This window comes from Tauraco erythrolophus, chromosome 9 (assembly GCF_009769465.1).
Source record: "Tauraco erythrolophus isolate bTauEry1 chromosome 9, bTauEry1.pri, whole genome shotgun sequence".
Lineage (NCBI taxonomy): Eukaryota > Metazoa > Chordata > Aves > Musophagiformes > Musophagidae > Tauraco > Tauraco erythrolophus.
The window spans coordinates 31,641,288-31,665,620 of NC_141473.1; the positions used below are offsets into that span (position 1 = coordinate 31,641,288).

At 37.3% G+C, this 24,333-nt stretch overlaps 1 protein-coding gene across 1 annotated transcript in view; it reads left to right on the top strand.

The window, feature by feature from the left end:
- WAPL (WAPL cohesin release factor) overlaps positions 1-19,353 on the top strand; it is a 75,465-nt gene extending 56,112 nt beyond the window's left edge. The window contains 11 exon segments of the mRNA XM_086616194.1: positions 1,976-2,203; positions 7,064-7,175; positions 8,094-8,191; positions 9,771-9,847; positions 11,065-11,240; positions 11,551-11,666; positions 12,389-12,550; positions 13,847-14,054; positions 15,259-15,347; positions 16,443-16,538; positions 16,918-19,353. Of these exon segments, the coding sequence (XP_086472320.1) occupies positions 1,976-2,203; positions 7,064-7,175; positions 8,094-8,191; positions 9,771-9,847; positions 11,065-11,240; positions 11,551-11,666; positions 12,389-12,550; positions 13,847-14,054; positions 15,259-15,347; positions 16,443-16,538; positions 16,918-16,983 (1,428 nt within the window). The 3' untranslated portion in view covers positions 16,984-19,353.
- The last annotated feature ends 4,980 nt before the right edge of the window (positions 19,354-24,333 follow it).

Genomic DNA, 24,333 nt, shown 5'->3' on the forward strand with positions numbered 1-24,333 from the left:
AATTCAGAAGTTTCCCCTCTGTTAACTGCTGCATAGTTTCTAGTCGATAGAAACTCCTTTGGGGGCTCGAGCATTTTTTTATTTTCTGTTTTTTTTGCCAGGAAGCTCACCTAGATAATGCTGGTCACTAGAAAATTATTTTTCGTAGAGGTTGATTTATTAGGTCCCATGTTGGCTGAACAACGGTTAGCGGAGTGACCTTTGGTTTCTCTGGAATGCATGTGCTCCTATGTCCTGTTTTAATAACTGTCATTCTGAAGGAACAGAGTCCTCTTCCGGGAACCTGAAATTTCTTACAGTTTAAACCAGTTACAAGTGAATCCAGAGTAAAAAAAAATTTCTACAGTGATGAAATTGCAAAGTTTATTGGAGAAAGTTAATTGAAATTAAAGGAAAGCAATGTATCCCCTGACTATGTAGACAAGCCACATAAATTGCTTTCAGCCGTACCTCTGACAAGGCTGGAGTAGCGATATTCACAGCTAAGACTTCAAGAGCAAACAACCAACCAACCTTGTGTCTAGAGGTTATGTTCATGAAAGGACGTGTAGATTTGGGAGCTCTTGCTTTCTTCCTTCAGTATTCCAAATACGTCTTTGGTAGTCCTTTGGATTAAAGTCTTGATTCACCTGAGGGTTTCCTTGACTCAGACATGAAGAAGTTTTAAGATGGCTTCTGATAAACTGTCACTGCCTAGTCCTGTTTTGGAAATGCTGATGCTGCTTAGTATGACCAGGTATGATTATCACTCGCTTCTGAAATAAACAAGCAGCTGATGATTGCTGTGGTGGTTGGCTGAACTCTAAACAAGATCTTCATCTCCTGTGACACAGAAATTCTGCCCTTTCCTGTTGAGCTGTACAACATTGACATGCCAGAATTAGTCTGTCTCCATCTCTAATTCACCTTATACAGAAAAAGTTGGAATAGATCCATGCAGCATGTTGACTCTCAAGACTTGAACTCACTAAGAGACACAGACCCCCTACCCCTTTCAGCTCTTTTTTCCTCCAGATATCTGAAGGTATTGTGCCCAGCTCAGCTCAATCCTCCATGAACGATTTTCCTTTTCACCATAACTTGGAGCTCACCTGGATAGATGGGTCTCTTGGTGCAAGTGCTGTGCTTACCAGCACTGGGGACAGATAGCTTTGTTCTGATCTCTTCGCTATCATTTGTCCCTTCCTGGCCGTCACCTGCCTTTGCTCTTCTGGATCCTCATGAAGATGAAATTAAATTCCTTCTTGAAGAAGAATTAAGTATTCTTTAGCTTATAAGAGGTCCCTATACACCAAGTCTGTGTAAGATAGGGATGGTCAAGATAATAACATTTCCTTGTTAAGGACTGATGGGGACAGAGTAGAGGGGAAGCTGGTTTGCGCTTTGCCTTCTTCCAAAAAGCAGAACTCTCCTGGAAATTACATGTGTTTTGTGCTGGAAAAGTTTGGGTAAACTCTTAACTAACAGACCTGCTTGGCAGAATTGGAATGTGTGTCACCAGCCTCTCTTCCCCCTGCCCTTTACTTGGAAACAGTGTCTCCATGATCTCTGTATTTTCTAGTGCTGTCACCAGCTTATCCCATCGAACCAGAACGTTCACTTACCTTGCCGTGTACCCTGTGCTTTTTCACTTTGTTTGCCTGCCATCTGTCCCTTCTACAACACTGTGTTACTGGAGTTCCCGTTTCTTATTCTGTCTGCAGCACCGAGTCCCTTAAAAGTAGAAAACCCTGCTTTTCTGCTAGGGTTTTGTAAGTGAACGGAGTGATTTATGTGTCGGTTGTGTTGGTTAGGAGAAAGCATTACTTAACTTGCTAGAAAGGATCTACATTCAGCAGTAAGTGCTAGCGTAGACTGGGACTTGACCGGCTTTTCCTTTCCTACATCTTCAGCTTGTTTATTAAAAATTGTAAAAGGTCTGTCTAACATGGTTACTAAAAACTAACTCTTTTTTTTTTTCCTCTCCCGACCCAAGAATTTGTCCCTTTGTACAGCAGCTCTAATGTACATCCTGAGTAGAGATCGTTTGAACATGGATTTAGACAGAGCTAGTCTAGATCTGATGATACGGCTTTTGGAATTGGAACAAGATGCTTCTTCTGCCAAGCTGCTGAATGAAAAAGACATGAATAAAATTAAAGAAAAAATTCGGAGACTGTGTGAAACTGTTCACAACAAACATCTTGATCTCGAAAACATCACGGTGGGTATCATGCTTTTATTTGAAAGCCTTGGCAGTAGCAGAATGCTTAATAAAACGGAACTTATAAGCATCATCCTTAATCTCATCTCTCCCATAAGGACTCGTGACATTTTGTCCACCTTCTATGTATCTATGACTGCACTGCAAGTATTTTCTTCTTTAAATTTTAAATATCCTTTCTAAAAGGCTGTTCGTAGGATAAAGTTGTTGTGTTCTTCAGCTGTCTGAGTACCATTCGCTCCTGCTACGGGAAGCTAGTTGAAGGTAGCACTTAAAGCCAAGTGACTTTAACCGTGTGTTTAAACACCACGTTTAGATTATTTGACTCTATTTCTTTGCTTAAGTTTTAGATATATGTTCACAAACAACAGGGATTCTTATGTGAGAATGAGAGTATTGTGTGTTAAATTGAAAATGTGGTGCAGGTTCTCCCATTAAGAAAAATTAAAATCTGTTCTACAGAAACTGATTTCTCTCTGCCCAAAGTGTGGTGACAGATCTGTTCACTACCACAGATAGATGAGTTTTTTTCCTTCCTTTCTCAAACATACTCAGCTGCAACAGAGTGAACTGGTTTTGTTTGAAAGTAAGTTTGGCTATGGTTTGTTGCTAGCATCACGCCAGCTTGAAAAGTAAGGGGTAACTTGCAAGTCTTTTTAAACGTGTATTTGAAGAATTGATGACAGATTGACTAGATGAGTAGTCATAGATGGCAAAAATTAGTAATGTGGGTTTGCTTTCACCCTATTTAGTATAACAGATTTTAGTATGATCTTAATTTTTTAATGTACCGTGGTATATTATTTCAATGTTCTCAAGATTGTTAATAGGTTTTTGCCATTTTTGATGTAATACTTAAACCTGACAGGAGAAGCTTCTGATTTATTCATTATGAAGTGAGCTTTTTAGAGCTTTATCTCTGCAAGTAATGTTTCAACTCCTGCCAGTAATCTGCAGTCAAGATTGTATTCCATCTTAAGTTAGATTAAAAGATGATACACCTTCTTAAGCTGGCATTTTCTTTTGTAGTTTTTTGTGACTTTTTTGTTGGCTTAGGAAGGGTTGAATTTGGTTTGTTTTTCCCAAAATTCTAGCTATGGAACAGACAGCTGAATTGGTATGCAAAGTCAGTAATATGTAGCAGTAGAAAAAGCTGAATTTTGGGGGAGGAAGATGATATTGATGATACAATATTTAACCTTGGTAATCAGTTTGTGGTGGCAAAGGAGAATTGTTTTGAAGTTTCAGTTTTAGGCTCGTTTCCTACAAACCTATGAAATGTGCAGGTAAGGGGCTTGTATTCATTTTCTGGGCTTCTGAAATCTGCAAAGGAAGAAGGAATTTGATACTGTTTTCTCCACTTTCAGCTTACTCTCTGAATTCACATGATAAAATCTGAAGATACCAAGACAGAATGAAATTTTTTCTCTAGGTGGTGATCATCTAGGAATTGGCGTAATCAGTGTCTTGTTTCAGTGCTGGTTTGACACGGAAGGCAGCTCCTGTAGCTCAGTCTCAGTGCCAGGATATCTTTTGCACTATAAAACGTAAGATGGCTCCCTTTATTAAGCATGGAACAGCTGGTACAGGTTCCTCATGGCTGAAGTATCCAGCCACACAGACCGCTGTCTCCTGTTTGAGCTTTTCTCGTATTCATAATTTGAGCTAGCCTGATGGTTTTTTATAAAGCATAATTCTGTCCTTGTGCTTTCTTAGGCATAGTTTTAAAGGGAGTGGATATATTAAGAGACTCTGTCCTGTAAGGAAGTTGTCCACGAGTAAAGACTAATATTATCACAGCTCATCGGTTTCAGCTTTTGTTGGTGTTTTTTTTTTTTCCTGAGGCATCTCTATTTGTTAAAATTATGTTGAGCTGTTGTTGTAAATGTGTTGAATACTGTAGTACCTCACAGATGGAAACTGGTTCCCTCCCAGCTGCACCATCTCGAAGCAGAGACTATATAGTGTTTAGAGAATATATGCGAGACAAATGAGATGATAGGTTCTCTTTCAATTTATGGTAGTAGCAATGGTAAATTGAGACAGTAATGAACTTCATATGTAGAAGATAAAGTTGCTTTCACATAGATGTCATGAGATATAATAAGTAGTCTCTGTTTTGTGCCAGATGACAGGCAGAAAATGCTAACAAAAATGCAAATCTTCCAGGGGTAAAGAAAAGATCTGTGCTTTTTCAGACTCAGACACATGCCCTGAGAAACAGAAGGATTGTAGCAGATGTTTTGATAACTCCAGTTCGTGCCTAACCAGTTACACCTTTGTTTTTTTGCATCTTACACAGATCAAATGCAGATGATCAATACTGGCTATCTCTTTCTGCAGTGGTGTTTGTGTGACTATCTAGAAGTTAGGTGGGACTGATTTTTGAGTACTCAAACAGGTACTCAAGGGGTTCTGTTTTCTAGACTGCTGTGAACATTAAAAATGTAAACGCAGAAATTGAAAAGGAGTTCTCTGTGGGCTGAATTTGTTCCAGGGTGTTTTTTGCTGGCTTAGAAGAAGATAAAACCGGAGAACTTGGCCTTCATGTTAGCAAATGGCACTTTGCTGTCAGTCAGCATAGCCTTCTGTAGCTGACGCTTGCAGCTAGCTTCTCTGTTGCATCATAACGAAAACCTTCAGAAGTGACTTCTCTTTTCAGTCAGGGAAAGAGGTTATTCTGTTTTCCCTCTCAGCATAAGGCTGAAAGCTTAAGGGAACCATGTTTTGAACCTTTGGTGTTAAAATTTCATACTCATTGACATAAAAATTGGATAGAACAGATTACTTTCTTCAAAAGCAAGAGAGTTAAAAGGTTGGGTTAATTTTATTTATTAAAAAATAGAAGATTGTTTTCTTGTGCTCAATAGTATAAATATCAAATTATGTTCTCATGCAGTTTTTTGAAGTCTTATTGCCCTTTGGCAGAAAACTAAGCACTATATTTTAAATACAGAGTGGCCTTTGAGCTTTTATTGTGAAGGTATGTAGGAAGTTAACTAAATCTTTTGTAGCTAGTAAGATCTCCAAGGAAAACTTTTAATCAGCTTCTATCTATTTGGTTTAGGTTATGCATGGTTTCAGATATCCATGTTATGTTATTTTCAAGCTCATTTTATAGAAGTGAAAGGAATCATATGAAGAGGATGAGAAAGCTACAGAAAGCTAGGGATCTGTCAAACTGCTGTCTTCATGTTCTTCCTTCACATTTCTCATTTAATGGCTTCAGAAGGGATGTTCTCCATCCATTGCTTAAAATACCCTCATCTCCTTTTGCATTATGTTTTTAACTTACTGTTTTTAAAAGCGTGAGAGGTTGGATCTTGTATCTCCCGGTGATGAGGTAAGAACACTGTGTTTAGTTTCCCTCCTGTAGGAAGACTCGATGAGTGGCTTGGTAATTAAAGGTAGTTAGCAGTTTCCCGGGTGGTGAAACAGTTGCAGGAATAATTGCAGCTTTGTCTTTGCTTCCTCTGTGATGGGGAATTGATATGATGCTGACTCAGGGAGGGATGACCTATTGTAGATTTGCTGCTGCTTCTGTTCTCTTGTCCCCCACAACACTCCAGTTACATTGGAGAAATGTTGTTAGTAAGGATATGCTCATCAGTGACAGTGTGCTGCGGAGCTTGCTCCTGAAAAACTGGAAATAACTAACTTCGGGTGGTAACTTTACTTTATCAAGACTAATCTTCAACTTTCTTTTCCTCCTTGGAAAGCAGTATTTTGAAAACAAGGAAAACAGCTGAAGCTGTTGGGGGGGCTCATCCAATTTATAACTTGGTTTTCCAAGACAAAGGGGTTTTTACTCAAGCCAGGTGAGTACTGTTATTCCCAGGAGGTGCTGAGGTTTGAACTGGTATCCTGGAACATGCTGCACAGCTCAAAATAAGCACAGCCCTCCGTGAAGCATTACAAATCAAATGTGTCAGGGAGGGAAAATGACTTGAGAGTGGTTAAACTCAGTTGGCTTTAATGAGATCTTACGGCTTTTTCACTGACCTTTCGTTGTTGTATTTATGTACCAGATATGAAATTATTAAGCTTATAGTAGCCTAGAGTAGCCTGTGTGTTGTCCAGGTGTTGCAGAAGTCTATACTGGTCATTTTTGTGCAGGTGTAAATTTATACCTACGTATATGTTTTATTATTAACATTTGCCTTTTATTAGAGGCCTTTGGAAAAAACAAGTTATAGACTTGACTTTATAAGTGGTGTTAGTTTTGGTTAAAAACATTGCAAGAGATTAACTAAGATAATCACCTAAAATCTCTTCAACTTCCATTTGCAGGGAGTAAACTTATCTTTGCTGTTGAATTTCGATGTGTATTCCTCTTTTTCTAAAAAAAAAAACCCAAACAGTAAATATAGTAAGATTTTCCACAGTATTTTAGTTTAATTGCTATCTTCTATGAATTTAAAATTAAAGCCACAAAATACCTATGTTAGAATCAAATGTATTCTGAAGCAGCAGAGCCCAGTGCATCTGGGAGACAGAGAAGCAGTGTTCACTGTGGCTTTTCTTGGTTTTTTTTCCTCTCTGGCTGATTTGTCCATTTCCTTCCTCCACTTGTTTCTTTTGATAACAAGAGAAACAGATGAAAGGAGGCTGCTTAGGTTTTCTAAGCTATTAATAAAATCAAGAAAAAGGTGAAAATGCAAAGTACCTTTTTATCAGTTCTGAGTCATTTTTGTAAAATATGCTTATTTTTCAATTTGTTCTTGCTCCCTCTGGTGGTGGTTCTATTCAAAACCTGTAACTTTTTTTATGGTTTTTATACGACGTGTATTTGTATGACTTGATGTGTTGGCTATAGCTACATATTATGGTTTCACTAATTCTGGAATCTAACTCTTTCAGACCGGGCATTTGGCAATGGAGACATTACTGTCTCTCACTTCAAAACGAGCTGGGGACTGGTTTAAAGAAGAACTGCGACTTCTAGGTGGTCTCGACCATATTGTAGATAAAGGTACATGGTGTGAAAAATCAGTGAATCTTACCACGATGTTTGCTTTTCTTAATGTTAGTTTTCTGTGATTAAAAATAGAAGCATTATGTGTTTTTCTCAGCAATGTTAAAATAAAGTATGTAATTCAATATCAAGTCACTGGGAAATATTAGTGACTTTAATCTGTTGCATGTGGGATTGAAAGTAGTTTTAAGATTAAACAGAATGTGTATAATATTGCATATAATGTGTGAGATTAAAAATGGCTTAAACTTGGAGTACAGATCACTGCTACGTATCTCTGTACAGCACACAAATACAGCACACTTCCTCTAGAGTAAAATCTCCTTTTCAGTTTTCTAGAATTATTTTCAGGCTTGGTATTTTTTAACTAAATATCCTACAGGAAGTCAACCTTTCAAGAAGAAATGGTTGGGTTTTTGTTTCCTTAAAGATATATTTTTATTAGATTTTTTGGGTCACTGTCTCAAAAATAGTTATCTAACATGAATTCTTGAGCTGAATAAAGCTTGGTCTTAAGTAAGCAGAGGATCGAAGAGAGGAAAGCATTGAACTTGCACACAGTTTCTGACTTGTAAAGTGTGTGGAGAGTGTGCATGCTGTATCTTTTTTCTCTTTTACGAAACAGTGCATTACAGTTAAGAGAATAGCCGTGTGCTCTACAATCCCTTCATTGTCAGTAGAAAATAAAATATGCAAATAGGTGATTTGTGGCAACAATCACAAACTTGAGGGTGGTTTTTTTTAATTTACTTGGAGAAATGAAAACTTTTGTGATGCTGATCGTGTCTTCATGATTGTTTCCTGTAAAGTGTAAAACAAGGTTGATAGCAACTCTTGAGTAGCTAATTATTTTGTCCACTTGGCTTTTGAAGATCTCTTACTGACAGTGGTAAACAACTTCTTTTTGTTGTTTAGTTAAAGAATGTGTGGATCACCTAAGCAGTGATGAAAATGAAGAGAAGTTGGTTGCTTCATTATGGGGTGCAGAAAGATGTTTACGGGTCTTAGAAAGCGTGAGTATGAGCAGACGCGATGCATTTCTGAGAAGGGCCTTTCCTCAACCAGACCTTTTCAATGTTACATTCTTTCAGGGTAGAGTTACATAGTAACACTGTAGTGGTGGTTATTTTTTATAGAAGATACTAATTCTCAGTGTTCCTGGAATGTTTGTTTGTAGGTGTCTTTTACTGTTCTGTATGTATGGCCAACATTGCAAATTTATTCTTGTTAAGAATAACTGAATGTAGCATGATGCTTTTTCTTAAGTTCCCCCAAAAAGCTGCTGTTTATGGATGTTGTGTTTGAGGCATGGGTTTGGCTCTAGCGTGTGTCTAGTAATGCTGGATCATTATAGAAGCAGTATTTTCTTAGAAGCAATAAATTGATGTATATTTTAAGAATTGCTACTTTCAAACATCAGCTGGCCAAGTGTTGAAGGAGAAAACTGCCCTGAAAGTCAAACTAGTCCTGTAATTGTTTAAGCATGTGTGTTGAGGTGGTAAATATTGTTTAATTAGATCTTCGAACAGAATTAAAACACATAGTAGTTTTGTAGAGCTTAATTGACAGGAATTGTGACCATATGCTTCTCTACAATGCCTTGTTTTGCTGAGTTTGGTATTTGTGACTATATAGTGTTACTCTTTTTGTGTTGTGATACTGTAAGCAAACAGAAGAAGTGTTGTGATGTTTCAGCAGGACATCTCCACACATCAGAAAGCAATGTTCGGGTTCAGAGTACAGGTCAATGAATCTTAATGAGCACCTTAAACTCAAGTCAGAGGGCAAATAGCTACAGTGGTAACTTGTTTTCTTCATAAAGTAAAAGGACAGACTCAAAGATAGTGTAAAAGTAAGCTAAAAACTGAGAACGGTGAACAATTGCTGGAGTACTAATTCAAGGATGGCTACTTAAAAATTAATAGCACCTAGTTCTTTGCCTATCTTCTGAACAGTGAGAGAAAAAAGCCTTGTTTAGTGGTAGAATATTCAGAATTGAACTTGAGGGTGATTTGTGATGTAGTAAGATCCTTAGGAAGTTGAGAGACAACAAACATCAGTGCACCAAACCATGCAAATTTAAGAGAAGAACTTTTACTGTTTCCAAAGATTGATTCTGCATTTCAATCCAGGGAATCAAGGAAACACTTAATTTTTATGACTGGATGCATAATAAGCTCTCAGAAGTGGAGCTGATGTCAAGTCCTAAAAATAACATTATATATATAATTGTATTATGTGTTATATTTTAATGTGTATTTACATACATGTGTATGCATACACGTGTGGGGCTCAGTAGTCCTAGGATATAGATTCAGGGTTCTGCTGTGGCAGAACATTCTGCCACATGGCTTCTATACTTACTGTATCAGGGAAGATGGTTTTGTCTTCACTGCCACAATTTTATGTGATTAATTACAAGGTGAAACCTCCATGGAAGTACTGGACAATGGTAAGTGAGAGTTTACATTGGATAGTAACCAAGAAATGTGTAACTGAAGGCAGTGGGATGGGTAACAGTGGAAGGGAAATGCCCTTCTTCCAAGGCAAAAAAGTCTCATTTTTAATATTATTTTCTCCTCCCCTTTTTAGGTAACTGTGCATAATCCAGAAAATCAGAGCTATCTGATAGCGTACAAAGACTCGCAACTCATAGTCTCCTCAGCTAAGTAAGTTGCAATGAAAAGACAATTTTGCAGAGCGCTGCACATAATAGGGCAAAAGATGTATTTGTTATACAAGAAGATTCTAGGGGTAAAAGCCTCCAGAATTTCTACTGTTGCTTGTCATTAAGTCATGCTGAAGTTATTTTAGAGGAGGGTATGGGTAACTACCTGAGTACTAACAATATGAAGTGCTGCTGTTGTTGGTTATGTAGAAGCTGCAAACTGTGCATTCAGCTTTTCAGTGCCAAGATAGTATGAACACGGAAAAGGGCAGTTGGGAAGCTGTGTTTATTTAGTGTGTTTTCGTTGTGCTGCAGTGTTTACTGAAATGGAGCATAACAGAATTTACAGTGTAACTAAGAACTGGAGCGGTGAAATTGTGTTCCTGACTGTTTTCTCTGGCAAAGATGTTTGTAGAAATACCTCTAACCCATTTATCAATCTGGGTGAGGTCTCAGTTGACTGGCAGAGATTGTATTCCTCTTGTACCGCTCTTCATAAGAGAGTAAATTAAGCTGAAAATTTGACTCTGCAGACCTCATTGGAAACATAATTTTGGTTGTAGGTTAGATATTTTGAGTACTTTAAATTAAAAAACAAAAACCAGAACAGATCACTGTTTACTGTGCTATTTAGACCAATATACATTTTTGACATGTCTTCGTTTCATTTGTAATTGAAATCAGTGTTGTCAATTTGACATTGCACTAGAATAATGCAGTAAAATCAAGCCTGTGGTTTAGTAGTGTTATGAGATTAAGGTTTTACTGCTGGGAAGTCATGTCATTTATTTATTTCTTACAGAATGGAGATAGCTCTGAGGACAGAACAAGAGAACGTTTAGATAACACTGTCACAGTAGTGTTGTGCCTTGATGGTCAGAGGATACGAGAGGCTGGGTTTGCAGGGAGAGCAGATATCTTTTGTAAGACCATGTGATGAAGTAGGAAAGCAAAAATAACTTTTGCTCTTGAAGTCTCAAGCTGATAAGCTCTAAGCCACAAAGCTTTCCTGGTTTTTTGTTTTCACGATTTCAGTTGAGCTCAAAAGATTTTGTAGGTGATAAGTTGATTATCTCTCCTTACAGGCTGGGCATGTGGGCATCAGAAAAATTTTGCCTAAGCTCTGTATTTAAGGTTTTTTCCCTGGTGAGACGAGTATGAGTGTGGAATGTCCTGTATGTTGTCGAGGTAATGTTGTTCTGCATCTTCTCCCTGCAGAGCACTGCAGCATTGTGAGGAGTTAATCCAGCGATATAATCGTGCTGAAGACAGTATCTGTTTACCAGACAATAAGCCTCTGCCTCACCAGAATGTAACTAACCATGTGGGTAAAGCAGTGGAAGACTGTATGAGGGCCATCATTGGCGTCTTGCTCAACCTAACAAATGATAATGGTAAAACAGAAAAACCTTGCATGTTCTGTGTTAAAGCATCAAATAGTACATTAATGTAAACCCTTTTCTTATTCTGATTATGTTTTTTCTGTGTACAAGGCAATAAAGCAGTTATGTATGGTAGGTGCTTGCTTTACAGTAATCAGTAATTTGTCGTTGGAAATGGCATGAGTAATTGCAAGTGTTAAGGTGTGTGCTTTGGCCAAGACAGTCCCATTCATCTTTAGGGCCAAAAGGTTTTTATCCATCTGCTTGTGATTATGAAAAAGAGTACTTTTACATTGAGCCTCTGAACTCTCTTTGTTTACAGAATGGGGTAGTACAAAAACAGGTGAACAAGATGGTCTGATAGGCACAGCTATGAATTGTGTGCTTCAGGTTCCAAAGTTCCTACCTCAAGAACAGAGATTTGATATTCGGGTGCTGGTAAGCTATTGTGTTTTACGTTACCATAAAACGATTTGCCTCCTTGTGCATTTGACTACTCCGGTTCTAAATCAAAGAGCAGCCTCTGTGGTTTTCATTGACCATATATGTACTTAGTGAGGTACTTAAAGAAGGTTTCTGTAAGGATTTGGTGGTTTTGAGCTCTAACCATTTTGCCTGTGTCTGGTGGGAAAAGTGCACTGCTAGATGAACAAAGACATTTAGCTAAATAAGTTTGTGAACGATCTAATTTTCAAATGTCTTTTCAACTTTAGAAACATAGTGGATGCTATTGCTTGAGATAAAGGCTTTGTCAAATTTACCTCAACTTGTGTAAAATGGGTCAGTGTGGCCACAACAGCAACAGTGAAATTGTGTATGTGAAGGGTCTTTTATGAATATAAGCTGAAGGTGTCCAACCTGAATCCCTAATCTATAAATGAAATTTCATCTTTAAAAACATGGAAAATGTTTTCATGTTCAGAATTGGAAAAATGGAGATTCCCGCGTACAAGTTCTCGTATGCAGGGATCTCAGTTTTGCCTTGTGTTTCTTTAAATCCTGATCTCTTTCTATCAAACTGTTTTGTAAAGGTGTGTTAGTAAGTTGTGTGTCCTCAGAAGGACACAGCCTAAAGATGACATTTATCTGGATAGATGTTTTATGCTAAATTATCCTTTTTTTAAAGTATGTAATCCTCTTTGTCTCTCCAATTCTTGCAGGGATTGGGTCTGTTGATCAATCTAGTAGAATACAGTGCTCGGAATAGGCACTGTCTTGTCAATATGGAAACATCGTGTTCTTTTGACTCGTTCTGTACGGGAGAAGGAGATGATAGCCTAAAGATAACTGGGCAGATTGATGCTGTTCAGGCTTTAGTGCAGGTAAGAAATGCGCCAGAAATGTTTTTTTTCTGTTACAGTTACCATGTCTCATGATTGGACAGTCAAGGGGGAAGGGAGAACTCCCCAAGTAAAATTTTTCAGAACTTTTTTCTGTTTAGTATTTTGAGTAGTACAACATAGTGGGGGAAGAGAGGTACCACTCACAACTTTGGCTTTTTCAGTACTGTGCTTTAGAGAAACAGCTTTCCTGGGAAGAGACAGTGGTATCGTTATTACAGATATCAAAAGGCTGCTCTGATCCTCCATAAAGTTTTCTTGTTCCTGTACGGTTTATTTCTAGTTTTCTCATTCCTAAATGGTTTACTTATAGTTTGGTTTTAAGCCATCTGTAAAAATTGTCAGCTACTCTTGTCTTACATGCTTTGCATCCGTAGATTAAGTACTATCTCTTTGGAAATTTGCAACTTTAAGTAAAAAAAAGTAAATATATATTGTGCTATATAAGAGCAATAGAATATGGATGTAGCGAACATGCATGAAAGAGCGTTCTTAACTGTTGTATTGACTAGCTTGTTTCAAAAAAAGAAATCCACCAATAATTCCAGTGAACAAGCTCCACCATGCAAACCAAAATAAAAGACTTGAAAGGATTTTAAATCACAGCCTTTTTATTTCAATTGAGATAATTTCATGGATGCTTTTAGCAATTCTTCTGTGTAACTGTGTGAAATAACTGTCCAGCAGCAAACAAAAAAAAATTCGACAATAAAAATAATAAATATCTAAATGTATACAGCTCAGTAAAGCAGTATTTAAAACTGATGATTATATGGTTTGGGAAGTAATTGGCACGATACAAGTGCACAATATGAGGTTGCTGGTTCAGTGACGTCCTTGATAAGTCAGTTTAAATTTGTCTTCCAAATTTTTGCTTTTTAGACATCAAGGGAAAAGCTAAGGGAGCAAAGAGGGGACAGCTAGCATGAAGAGAAAACAAGGATTGGTAGAGAGCAAAAGTGGACAGGAAAATATGGCAACTTTTAGCCTTCAAGTGGTGTCTCAAAGAAAACGATTGGACATTTACGATCCTCAAGAGGAGGCTGCTGACTGATTCAGCACTGGGGAGGGAGGGGGGCCTTTTCCGCAGAGCACAGCGTTAGTGTTGGGATGAATTATATTTTCCTCTGAAGAAGAAAGGACTATTGTTAAGAAAAGTATTAAAGACTAACTGTATTAGGGGATGAATTGTGAAGGGGAAATAAAGTCTCAAGTATTAATTCAATGTGTTTAGGGTTTAATTTGCAATAGAAGTTCTCCTGAAATTTTCTCCTGTAGCTATTTCTTGAGCGCGAGCGAGCGGCACAGCTGGCCGAGAGCCAGACTGATGAGCTGATTAAAGAAGCTCCTACTGCTCAGCATGATAAGAGTGGGGAATGGCAGGAGACGAGCGGGGAAATACAGTGGGTCTCCACAGAAAAGCCAGATGGTACTGAAGAGAAAGATAAGAAGGAAGAAGATGATGAAGAACTTGATCTTAATAAAGGTACGTTGTCTGGTTGTGATGAGCTCAGAAAAGGCCAAGAATTCTTGATTGCATGAATTCCCACCTCGTTCTCTGCATCTTGTCCATGTGCAGTCTCTTGGGCTGAGATTTCCTCATCGTATCCTCCCAGTGAAACTGTTACAGACTGGAAGTAGGAGCAGTTCAGAGCTGAAGCATGAGAAGTGGAAGAAGTTGTGCTACTTTTTATTTTCCTAGTAGTGCTGTCAGTTTTTTCTTAAAAAAAAAAAAAACCACACAAAAAAAAACAACAAATAGTTTTTTTAGGATCATTCTGTGTAAGAAATATTCTGAAAGGGCTGGCTTTGGGGCCTTTGCCTTGTTCTACTGAAATGGTCCTTGAAAGTTACCTGCCTTAATTTTTTGTTTTTCAGGGTATTGTGACCAGCTCTTGTTTCATGCAACTTTTAGGGTTTTTCCTTCCCCTCCCTGTTTGCACATGTGCTTCTTCTGTCCCCATCTGCTTTGTGTCTGAGTTCTTCTCACTCCATTGGTGGTATCTCATGTAACTCTGTAATGCCTTGATGTTCTGCATCTTTGGTAATTTGTTCCAGGAATTTAAGTATCTCTAAGCAGAGTTACATAGTTTAGCTCTGGAAGGTCAGAAATGTCAGTTCTTTTCGTTTATTCTTCTAATAGTAGGTGCAATATTTTACTTATAATAGTTTTTTAATCTTCTTATAGTAGGTACTGTGTATTGCTTTTTCCAACCTTGCTTTATATCCTTCCTTGTTGTTGTAGCTCCAGCAACTGGTGTCTGCAGCTATTTGTGGTTTGCCAAAAAATGCTGAGTCATTAGCAAAAAGTGCTGTATCTGTTGTCCTGAGTACAGTAAACTACTTTTGGTAGAAGTCTTACTGGTTTACAGAATCACATGAGACATTTATATTTGTATTTTGGTGTGTTAAGCCTACAGTTTCCACATTAAAATGGTAAATAATAACAAAATACTATACAATGTAATGAATTGAAAGTGAGTGAACACCATTTTTCTGTTCAAGAATGTGTTGCCGAGTTAGTAAGTACAGAGTTTGTCTGATTCTTGCCTCTGAAGTCTCAGTCCAAGAGCTTGTTTTGTTTGAGGAAAGAAGGATTCTGAAAAGTGATAGTGAAAGATTGTGTTTGAAGCAGTAAAAGGTACCAGCTGCTTAGGGAATACAATGCACTCGGTTGTCTCTCTTTACAGCTCTTCAGCATGCTGGGAAGCACATGGAAGACTGCATTGTGGCCTCGTACACAGCGTTGCTTCTAGGCTGCCTCTGCCAAGAGAGTCCAGTAAGGGAATAAGTCAATAACTTGCTCTTAAGTCCAATACAATTTTTAGGGAAGTAATAATTTGCAGTACTGAAATAGGTTTATTAAATTAGGGTTCAGTGTGAGCTAGTACATTGATGAAGCTACACTGACGTGTATAATTCCACAGAAAGTTGCCAGAAGTATTCCATCCAAAACATATTTTCTTAACATTATGTTTATCAAAAACAGTTGGAATTGGACATTTAATCTCTTGCACCTCTCTCTCCCCTTTCCTGTTAGTCTTAGCCCACAAATGAACTTACTTTGGAAGTTTCTTACAAAGGAAAATTGGCTTGCCTGTTCTGTAATTACAAAAGCTTGCTTTATTTTTCAGTAGTTTCAATAAGCAAGTTAACATCAGACTTTTTTTTTTCCATCAGTCTGCTTTATTTTTTTCTCTGTTGAAGTTACATGAAATTCGGTTGAAGTCGAAGGTGATTGCCTCAGGTTGGAAATATGTAACAGAAAGCTGAAATTAAAACTTAATACAGAACTGTAATGGTTGAGAACTTCATAAACTCTGCTGTCAAATATATGCTCAAATGAAAATGAGGTTCAGAACTGCCTTCAGGCTTGTTTAAATACACCGTGAAGGCAGAAATGGTCTTTCACGTGCTGTTCTGTACCTTTTGACTGAGTAGTTCCATCCAATTTTCGTGTTTGGAGTGATACTGACAGTAAGGTCAATAATTCTCAACCCTTAACAATTCTAAAGGGAGATTCTCTCCATGTCAGGAGAGTAATATGGTGAGGTTTTTAGTTCCTGATAATCGAGGAGGTCTGGTGGTGGTAATGATCTTAAATGGGGGGAAAAAAAAACAAACACAAAACAAACAAAAACCACAAAAAGCAACAACAAAAAAAATTCAGCAGTTGTTGTTTCCTAGAAACATAGACACCATAGACACCTGGGTATTGCTTAAGAGACATGTAAATCATAGAGATGACAGCAAAAGCCATCTTAATAATGCTATGAACATACTTGTCTTACTGCATCTCATGTGCAGAGTTACATAGTGCTGTGACAGAAAAATAATTCCCAAATTAAAACAGATTGTTTGTTTTATTTCTTAGATCAATGTGACTACTGTGAGGGAGTACTTACCTGAAGGGGACTTCTCAATAATGACTGAAATGCTCAAAAAATTTCTCAGTTTTATGAATCTTACAGTAAGTAATACATATTTTAAATTGATGGATGTAGATATTTATGTAATTGTGTTCTCTGTTAGTAGTCCACACATTTGTAGAAGCATTTAACATTTTTCAGTTTGCGTTTTTAGAAGAGCACAGGATGATTCTCTGGTTTTAAATACTGACAACCCATTTGTCTGTCATTATTTTGGTAGTAAATGGAGTGAAGTTTTCATTCCATTTCATTGTGTCTGGTCAGGAAAATATTTTGAATAATCATCTGCTTGAACCTAGCTGCTTTTACTTACGTGTAATTCTAAATACTAAAATTCTAAAATGAGTGTAGCGCTCAAATATTTTAAAGATGTATTACAAATGCTTGTTTGTTACTTGTGTTTTCTGTTACATTTTCCAGTGTGCTGTTGGAACAACAGGCCAGAAATCTATCTCTAGGGTGATTGAATACTTGGAACACTGCTAGATACTTAACTTCCGCTGCAGGCACTCTAATGCTGGAGCTACCCTTAGACAAAAGAAGAAGTCATGAAAGAAGTCCTTGAAGGATATACCAAGAGCATTCATCTGTGTCATTCGTGTTCGGATTTTTAAGGCTACCTGGTCTCTTAACCATGCAGTCAGCATTTTCTAAAAGACAGTTACTACATCAATCTGCAACTATCAAAAATGAGGGGAAAAAAAGTTCTGAGGAAAATAAATAAACCAACCATGCTGTTTATGATGCAGTGCAGTATTTAAATATTTTTTGGCAGGGTTTACCCTCCCTATCTTTTTTCTTGCTTTGTTTGTGACAAGTTTCAAGGGGAAGAACTTGCTGCTGATAGTGCAACTGCTGTTTACTGTTGAGCCACTGTTTCATGCCAGCCAGGTGCGAAGGCAGCTTAGCTACTGAGGTATCAAACAAATGTTCTAATAAAGAAGTTCTGGACAGCAGCACCGCTCCTATTTGAGTTTAATTTGCTCTTGCTTTTTTATTACTAGATTATTCCAAAATCATAAAATATAAATTTTTAAATACTTTTGTGATTTTAACTACTGTCTATATTTAAAATTTGTTGGAATCCAAAGAGGCAAGGATTGGATAGTTTATTTTTTATACTGTTTTGATTGAAATTAGGTTGTTGAGCTATTTCTCAGTTCTAAAACTATCATAGCCCATGTACTGTAAACTGATAGACCATAACACTTTGTAGTTCCAAGAAGCATGCAAACCCATAAACACATAAAGCCATTTGAGGGTATGTTATCCACAAAAAAAACAGTAACTGTAAAAAGTTGTGCCCTGTTGGAAAAAAGAAAGAAAAAAAGATTAAAAAAAAAGAAGATACTCAATCCCAGGGTAGTTTACACTTCTAGTAAGCAAAAACTTTGAAATGCTGTTTTAATTTGTTTCAAGGAAGTGCTCGAGATGTATTTTATAATGCTCAGTACAAAGAATTTGGATGTTTTAGGGGGAAGAATTTTAAAGAAGCTAAAACACCAATGGGGATTAATGGTTCCAGCTGACATAATCTTTCTATTTCATTCTTCTGTAGTATGACAAAGTTTAAATGCATACAATGCAAAGCCTTAAATTGCTGATATAGCTAAGATTTTGTTCAGTCTGAGGTCTAGTTCACAGAAAAGCATTGTGTTTGAAGACTCAAGTGGAACAAAGAATCCCAGAAAATACATGACTCTTTTTAACAATTTTTTTCTTGCACTCATTATTCAGACCAACAGAATTGGTAATTATTTTTATTAAGGTGGTCTTGAATATTTGCAGACTGTTCTGAGATCTGCTTCATCAACATTTTTAAATACCTGTATAGGTAGTTACATCATGTTATTCCATTGAATTTGTAAGACTTGAAGCCATAAAAATATTAGTTCTATGTATAATGAGGAGGAAATAACAGGAAATCTAACCTGCTTTTAGATCTTGTGTTATCTCCATGTATAAAGTTAAGAACTTGTGCTTTTGTATCAGTGCCAGCTGTAAATTTTTTACATACAGTGGCTGCCTTCTATGTCTTCCTATTTTTGATAATGCAGATTGTTGGGAATTCTGTAAGAAAGTAACTGATTAGCGGCAAAAATCCTATGTTGGTCATAATTTTTTGTGTTTTCTCTCATCACCTTCTAAAACTTAGTGTATCAGTGTAACTTAGAAAAGGTTGTATTCCCCTTTGTTTAAAAAAAACAAATAAATGAGTAGTGAGAGAGAGAGAAGCTGCATGTAAATTATCCACATCAGGAGGAAATGATTGAATATTTTGCCCATCTAGTTTTCTGATTTTAGAGATTTTTCACTTACAATGGGATATCAAATTGATTATGTAGTTTTCTGTGGAGAGATGGCAAGAGATGCGATGATGGGGGAAAGCAGGGACAACTACCTTTCTTTGTTACACTGGTAATTGTTTGGGAATTGATTTACCTCAGTGTTTAACAGTTTTTTTTCAATGTAACTAATTGTCAAGCACTGACAAATGCAGATTTTTTTTTTTGAGGGTGGGGGGAGAAATCACCCTGTGAACTGCAGTGCATTTTTGTGTGTTAGACCCTCAAATAACTCTGCATTAAAGGGTACTTGAGGCCAACTTGCAAATTAAAGTTTTAAAGTAACTTTTTTCCATTGTAAATATTTGTGTAAATACTCTCAATTGGAAATTAGAACAGTAGAGTACTTTTCTGAATCCAATCCTATTTTTATTTTATACAGTATTTCTCAGCTGTGATCTTTGGAGCAAAAGCCAACGGCAGGAAAAATAGTTTGTACCAGTTTCATGAAGTATGTCTTTGGGTTTTTGTAAATAATTTTAACTCAAATAAAATTGCTACTTTCAATACATATCTTGTCTTTTAAAATGTAATGAAACACTCCTTTGAGTGATTGCAGAAAGAAGGTAGTCAGGTAAATTGTTAACAGAAAGAAAAAAAAAGAAAAGAGGAAAAAGAAATAATAGAGGAGCATCCTGAAGGTAGTGCTTCTCTGTGTTTCACTGGCATGTTGGGATAAAAGAAAATTCAGTGCCTGGACCTGAGGCTGTGGTCAAACCAACTAGGGCTTGAAATTTTCTGGAGGTGATGTACTCAATCTCTTGATTTGTTTTTGAGTTCTCAGCACAAGGTGCTGTTGATCCTTCAGCTGAAGGGGCATGTGACAACTCTGAAGAGCTGTAGTTAGCATAACAAAAATATGCTAAAGCATAGGGGCAGTGGGGCTGCTTTTCACATCGTGGGGGATGTTAATGGCTTCTTTCTTGAGTGAGAAAAGAAAATTACTATGAGCATTGCTCTGTTTCTCTGGTAATATGAATGATGCTTTAATTTCAGGATGGGTTTTTTCACATGGATTTTTTTTCTCAAGTGATACAACTAGAAACAGGTACAATAAGCAATAATTGATGAGCTGTAAAGCCAGTTGAATGTGATGTGTCATCTGGTTGCCACTTCAAGAGAATCAGCATGACATAACTATTTCTGTGCTGCAACGGGGTGTTACTGGAGTTGGAAATGTGGAGCAGTATGTTATTAGTATGTGGCACTGTAGGAGGCAAATACAACTTTAGGTAAGCAAACACTTTGCCCCCCCCCCCCCCAAAAAAAAAAAAATCGTAACATCTGGTAAAAGCATTTCATCTTGGTTGTTTTGTCAGTAGATATGTAATGGAAGCATTATGTGTGGATGTTTTGAGATGACATCAGCATTTTCAGATTAACAGGACAGTTGTGAAGTTTCTGTAGAAGGTTTGGGAGTCGTAGTCTTTCACAGGGATTATTTCATTTCAGACTGTTCTGAAATGCATGATTTGCATAATAACAAAGTGATCTGGCACGATCTGTACAGCACTGACTTATCAGGAGCTTAATGTAAAAGCAGGGAGTAGCGCTGGAGATGATTTCTCAAGGTGGGCTGGTGGAACTGTTTCTGTGCTGTCAGCAGATTGAGTCTCCCTCAGCAGAGCGTTGGACAGTGATGACAAAGGTATAAAAGCCTTGTTCTTCTCCCCGAGCCGAGCATCGGTGCCAAGCGTGCAGCTGGAACTGTGCGGTTCTGCTGGGGAACTGAACGAACAATGCACAGCCACTTCTGGGTGGACGGGAGGATAGTGGGAGTTCTCATACCAATTTTAGGCTGTTGTATTTTTTAACTTTTTCTGTAACAGAATATTCTAACAGGAGTTATTCTTTTAACCATGTTTTCAGGCTCAGGTACCTCACTGAATTGATAAAAATGTTTTTGGTGTCAGATGCACTAGTGAGTATTGTGTCTTCCGTCATTTCTCCTTTCTGGACATCAGTAATTCTTTCTTTGAGTAAGCAGAAGTCAAAGCATATTCAGTTGCCTGGGACTCTCACCAGGCAAGCCGCTGTGGCTTTCTCAGTAAAGTGTTTTTTTTATTAATGTTGTACTTTTTGTGTTTAAAGGGCAAGGAAAACAAAAACGTATATTTGAGTTCAAAAGATAAAGAGGATTTAAGCAGCCGCCATTCTTCTTCATCAAGCCCTTCCTTAAAGGGTGGCTCGTTAATTAGGTTTTTGAAGATAATGAAATTGGAGTTTGCCCTGAATCTTGCTGGCCAAGCACTTTCAAAACCAGACCAATGTAATTCTTAATGCTGCTGCTTCTCTTCCTCTGTGTAATATGTTAATTTGTCTTTGGGTAAAGGACACTACTGGATTCTCTTAGCTTCGTGGAACAGAAGCCATTCATACATATTCTTTTTTACCTGCTTAAAGGTCCCTGGTCTAAGGGACTGTAATTTATTAAGACATTTGCAGCATCAGTGGGTGCAGATAGTCTTACTGTAGTGAAACCATTATAAATAATGCAACTGCTTGAAGTCTTTAGCCAAGGGTAGATTGATTTACTGATGCCACAAGAAACTTTATTCCAACTGTGAAAATTAAACTTAATTTGCAGCTCTAGGTTAAGCCTTGGGTTGCCATGCTTGGTGTGATATGCTGGGACAAGAGGCCCTCTCCGCTGATGCAGAGGATGTTGTAAGGAGCCCTGGAAAAAGCAGTCCTCATTGGGAGGGAAGTGAACTATGCTAGAGACTGCCTAAAATTTGAGAAAGACATTTTTGTGTCTTTCACCTCCTGTCTTCTAAACTGTATCTGTAAGTCTCCTGGCACCCAACTTTTGCTACTACATGTCAAACTTCCATTTCATCAGCTTAGAGGAGTAAAGGCCAAAGAATTTCTTGATGTGCAGAAAGCTAGATTACTAAATAGTAAGAGGTGTTCAGAGAGTAGTACCTATTTCCTTTTATGCCTATGGCATAGACTCAAAATTCTTGTCTGAGGTGATCCAGTATCATTTAGAGGAAGATTCACTGTTGGAGAAATATTAATAGTAGGGTAAACTTTTGCAGGGTAAAATTGGGTGATATGGAAAATAGGACTCTGTCTGGCAAAAAGGAAATAACAGGAATTTTATTTAGATTTACTGTTAGTGTAGGAATTCTTTCCGTTTCCTGTATTACGACGGAAGATTTGGTTGTGTCTCTGCATGTCATTTTTAAAAGTGGAGAGGAAGAGTGTTAACCTGGAGTGTGGAGTGGATTAAATTGCTTTCATTCCACCTGTAAAGATGACCCTGTGATTGTCTCCTAGAACAACAGTTCAGTGTTGGTCAGGTGAGTGAGTAGGAATAGTTAGTGTCTGTTGCTCTTTTCCCTGAACTTTCTGTCTCTGTCACTTTACCCTCTTAAGAGGATTAAATGTATTCTCACCACTAAAAATAAGGAATAAAGACACTGAAAAGAAGATGTTCTACCAGAAGAAAGGTTTGATTCAAAGGTGTACCAAAGAATTTATGTTTAACTGTGGAGATGAAGATTTACTACCTGGATAAATATTTCTGTTAAAAGATCCAAACCAGATTTCTTCAACAGGTTCTTAGCTTGCATTGTTTTCACCTTCAGATTCACTGATGTTTAATCAATAGAAACAAAAACTTGAGAAAAGTAACAAGGGCTTCGATTTGAAGGAAATAAAAAAAAAACACACGAACAAACAGATACTAGAAATAATTTTACCTTTTTCCATCCAGTAATTGACCAAAGAAAATATATTTAACTAGCCTGTTGATAGGAAAAGGACTTGTGAATGTGGCTGTGATACATGTCTTAGTGACAGTTACTGCTCTTTCGTTTCTTTCTGCATTACGGAATTCTACTTGGTGGAAAGCAAACCCTGATGAAAAATATGTGTGGATGTGTGTATGCATGCACATGCTCGTGCACACGCACCCCTATGTCTGTATATGTAGTCATTTTGGTTCTTTGCTGTTGCCAGTACCTAATGCATGAAAATCAAGGTGAAGGGCATTTCTGCAGAAGTTTGGATGAGCAAGGAAAGGAAGGAGTTGGGTTTGCATCAAATGAGACCGTTTAGGAGCTATGCACACACCTTACTGCCTCTGCGAACAATCCCAAAGTTGTGGAACTTTGGGCTTTTTTTATGGATGTGTTGTTGGCCTCTTGTCCCAGACATGTGGCTCTTGAAAGCGTTTCTGGAGCAAAATGTTTTAAAACGTCCAGCCTGTGTTGTTTTCTGATCTGCTGTTTAATTTATAGTCTCTGTTTGAGTGGAATTTAAGTACAAACCGTACAGAAAACTTGCAGTAAGATCAAGCTTGTGTCACAGCTTTACTCTTGGGCATAAATTTAGGTTCAAAAGGTTGATATTCAGTTTACTGAACCTCAAAAAGTAGTTTAGTAATGTGTTATATAAACTGCTGTGTAACATCTGGTGTCATTTTGCTGGCTCATATTTTGGATTTTTGTCTTCATTCAACAAGGAATTTTAAGGCAAAGCTAGCTTACCCAGATTAAAAACGCCATTGTGTTTGTCTAGGTTAAAGTGCCATAATGAAATTACACTTTAGCAGCAGAAATGGAGCATTGTAAACTAAATAGAAGTGATGCAGTTATTGTTTGTAGTCTCCTTTGCCCTAACTATTTTTAAAACCTGGCGATAAATTTTTAGTAAGAAAAGGTTAATCTTCCTAATGGAAAAATCCTATTGGAGTTTGTGTGTCGCGTATATTCATGCAAATCATACAACCAGTTTTAAAATGGAGCTTCATCTTGCAATACAATATTTTTTATTTGTCATACCTTAGATTACAATGAGATTCTTACTGGGGATTTTGCAAGAACAAATTTGTAGCTATTTTATCCTGAGTAATCATAAAATTTCCTCCTTCCTAATTTGTTATAGGTTATAACAGTTCTTCAAGTATCATTTCAAATGTAAGACAAAACCAAGTACCGTACAGGACTTCAAATTCCGTTTATGTATTCCTGTAGAACATCAATTAAAAGAGCTGGGACAAACCAGTACTCTAGAATGATTTGCTAGTCTATTATACATCCAGTCTTAAGACTGTAAATTTTTTAAAAAATAAAAATCAGTCTCTCAAGAGAACTAAATCAATTTTTATGTTCCTCACAATAAGACATAAATATGTGGATATCCTTGTGTTGTCATACAGTGTTAAGAGGTTTATAAAGATGAAATACACTGCAACTGTAATTTTATTTAACACTTGTGATTAGCATTCAGAAGTCTTCAGGAGAACTGGTTTGTGCTGTTTGATTAACATACATAATGTAGCTTCAGCTTTTTTAAATCTTCTGAAAATCTCTTTTGAACTTTGCTAACTGCGACCAAATGAAGTGGCTCTTGAACCACGGCTGTCTACACGATCCTACCCTTCTCTGTGAGGATTTTCACTGGACAGAGTTTTCCAAATGCTGAGTTCAAAGCCTGAAGTCGGTAACCTTGGGCTGTCCTGCATTATGCCAATGTTCTTTAA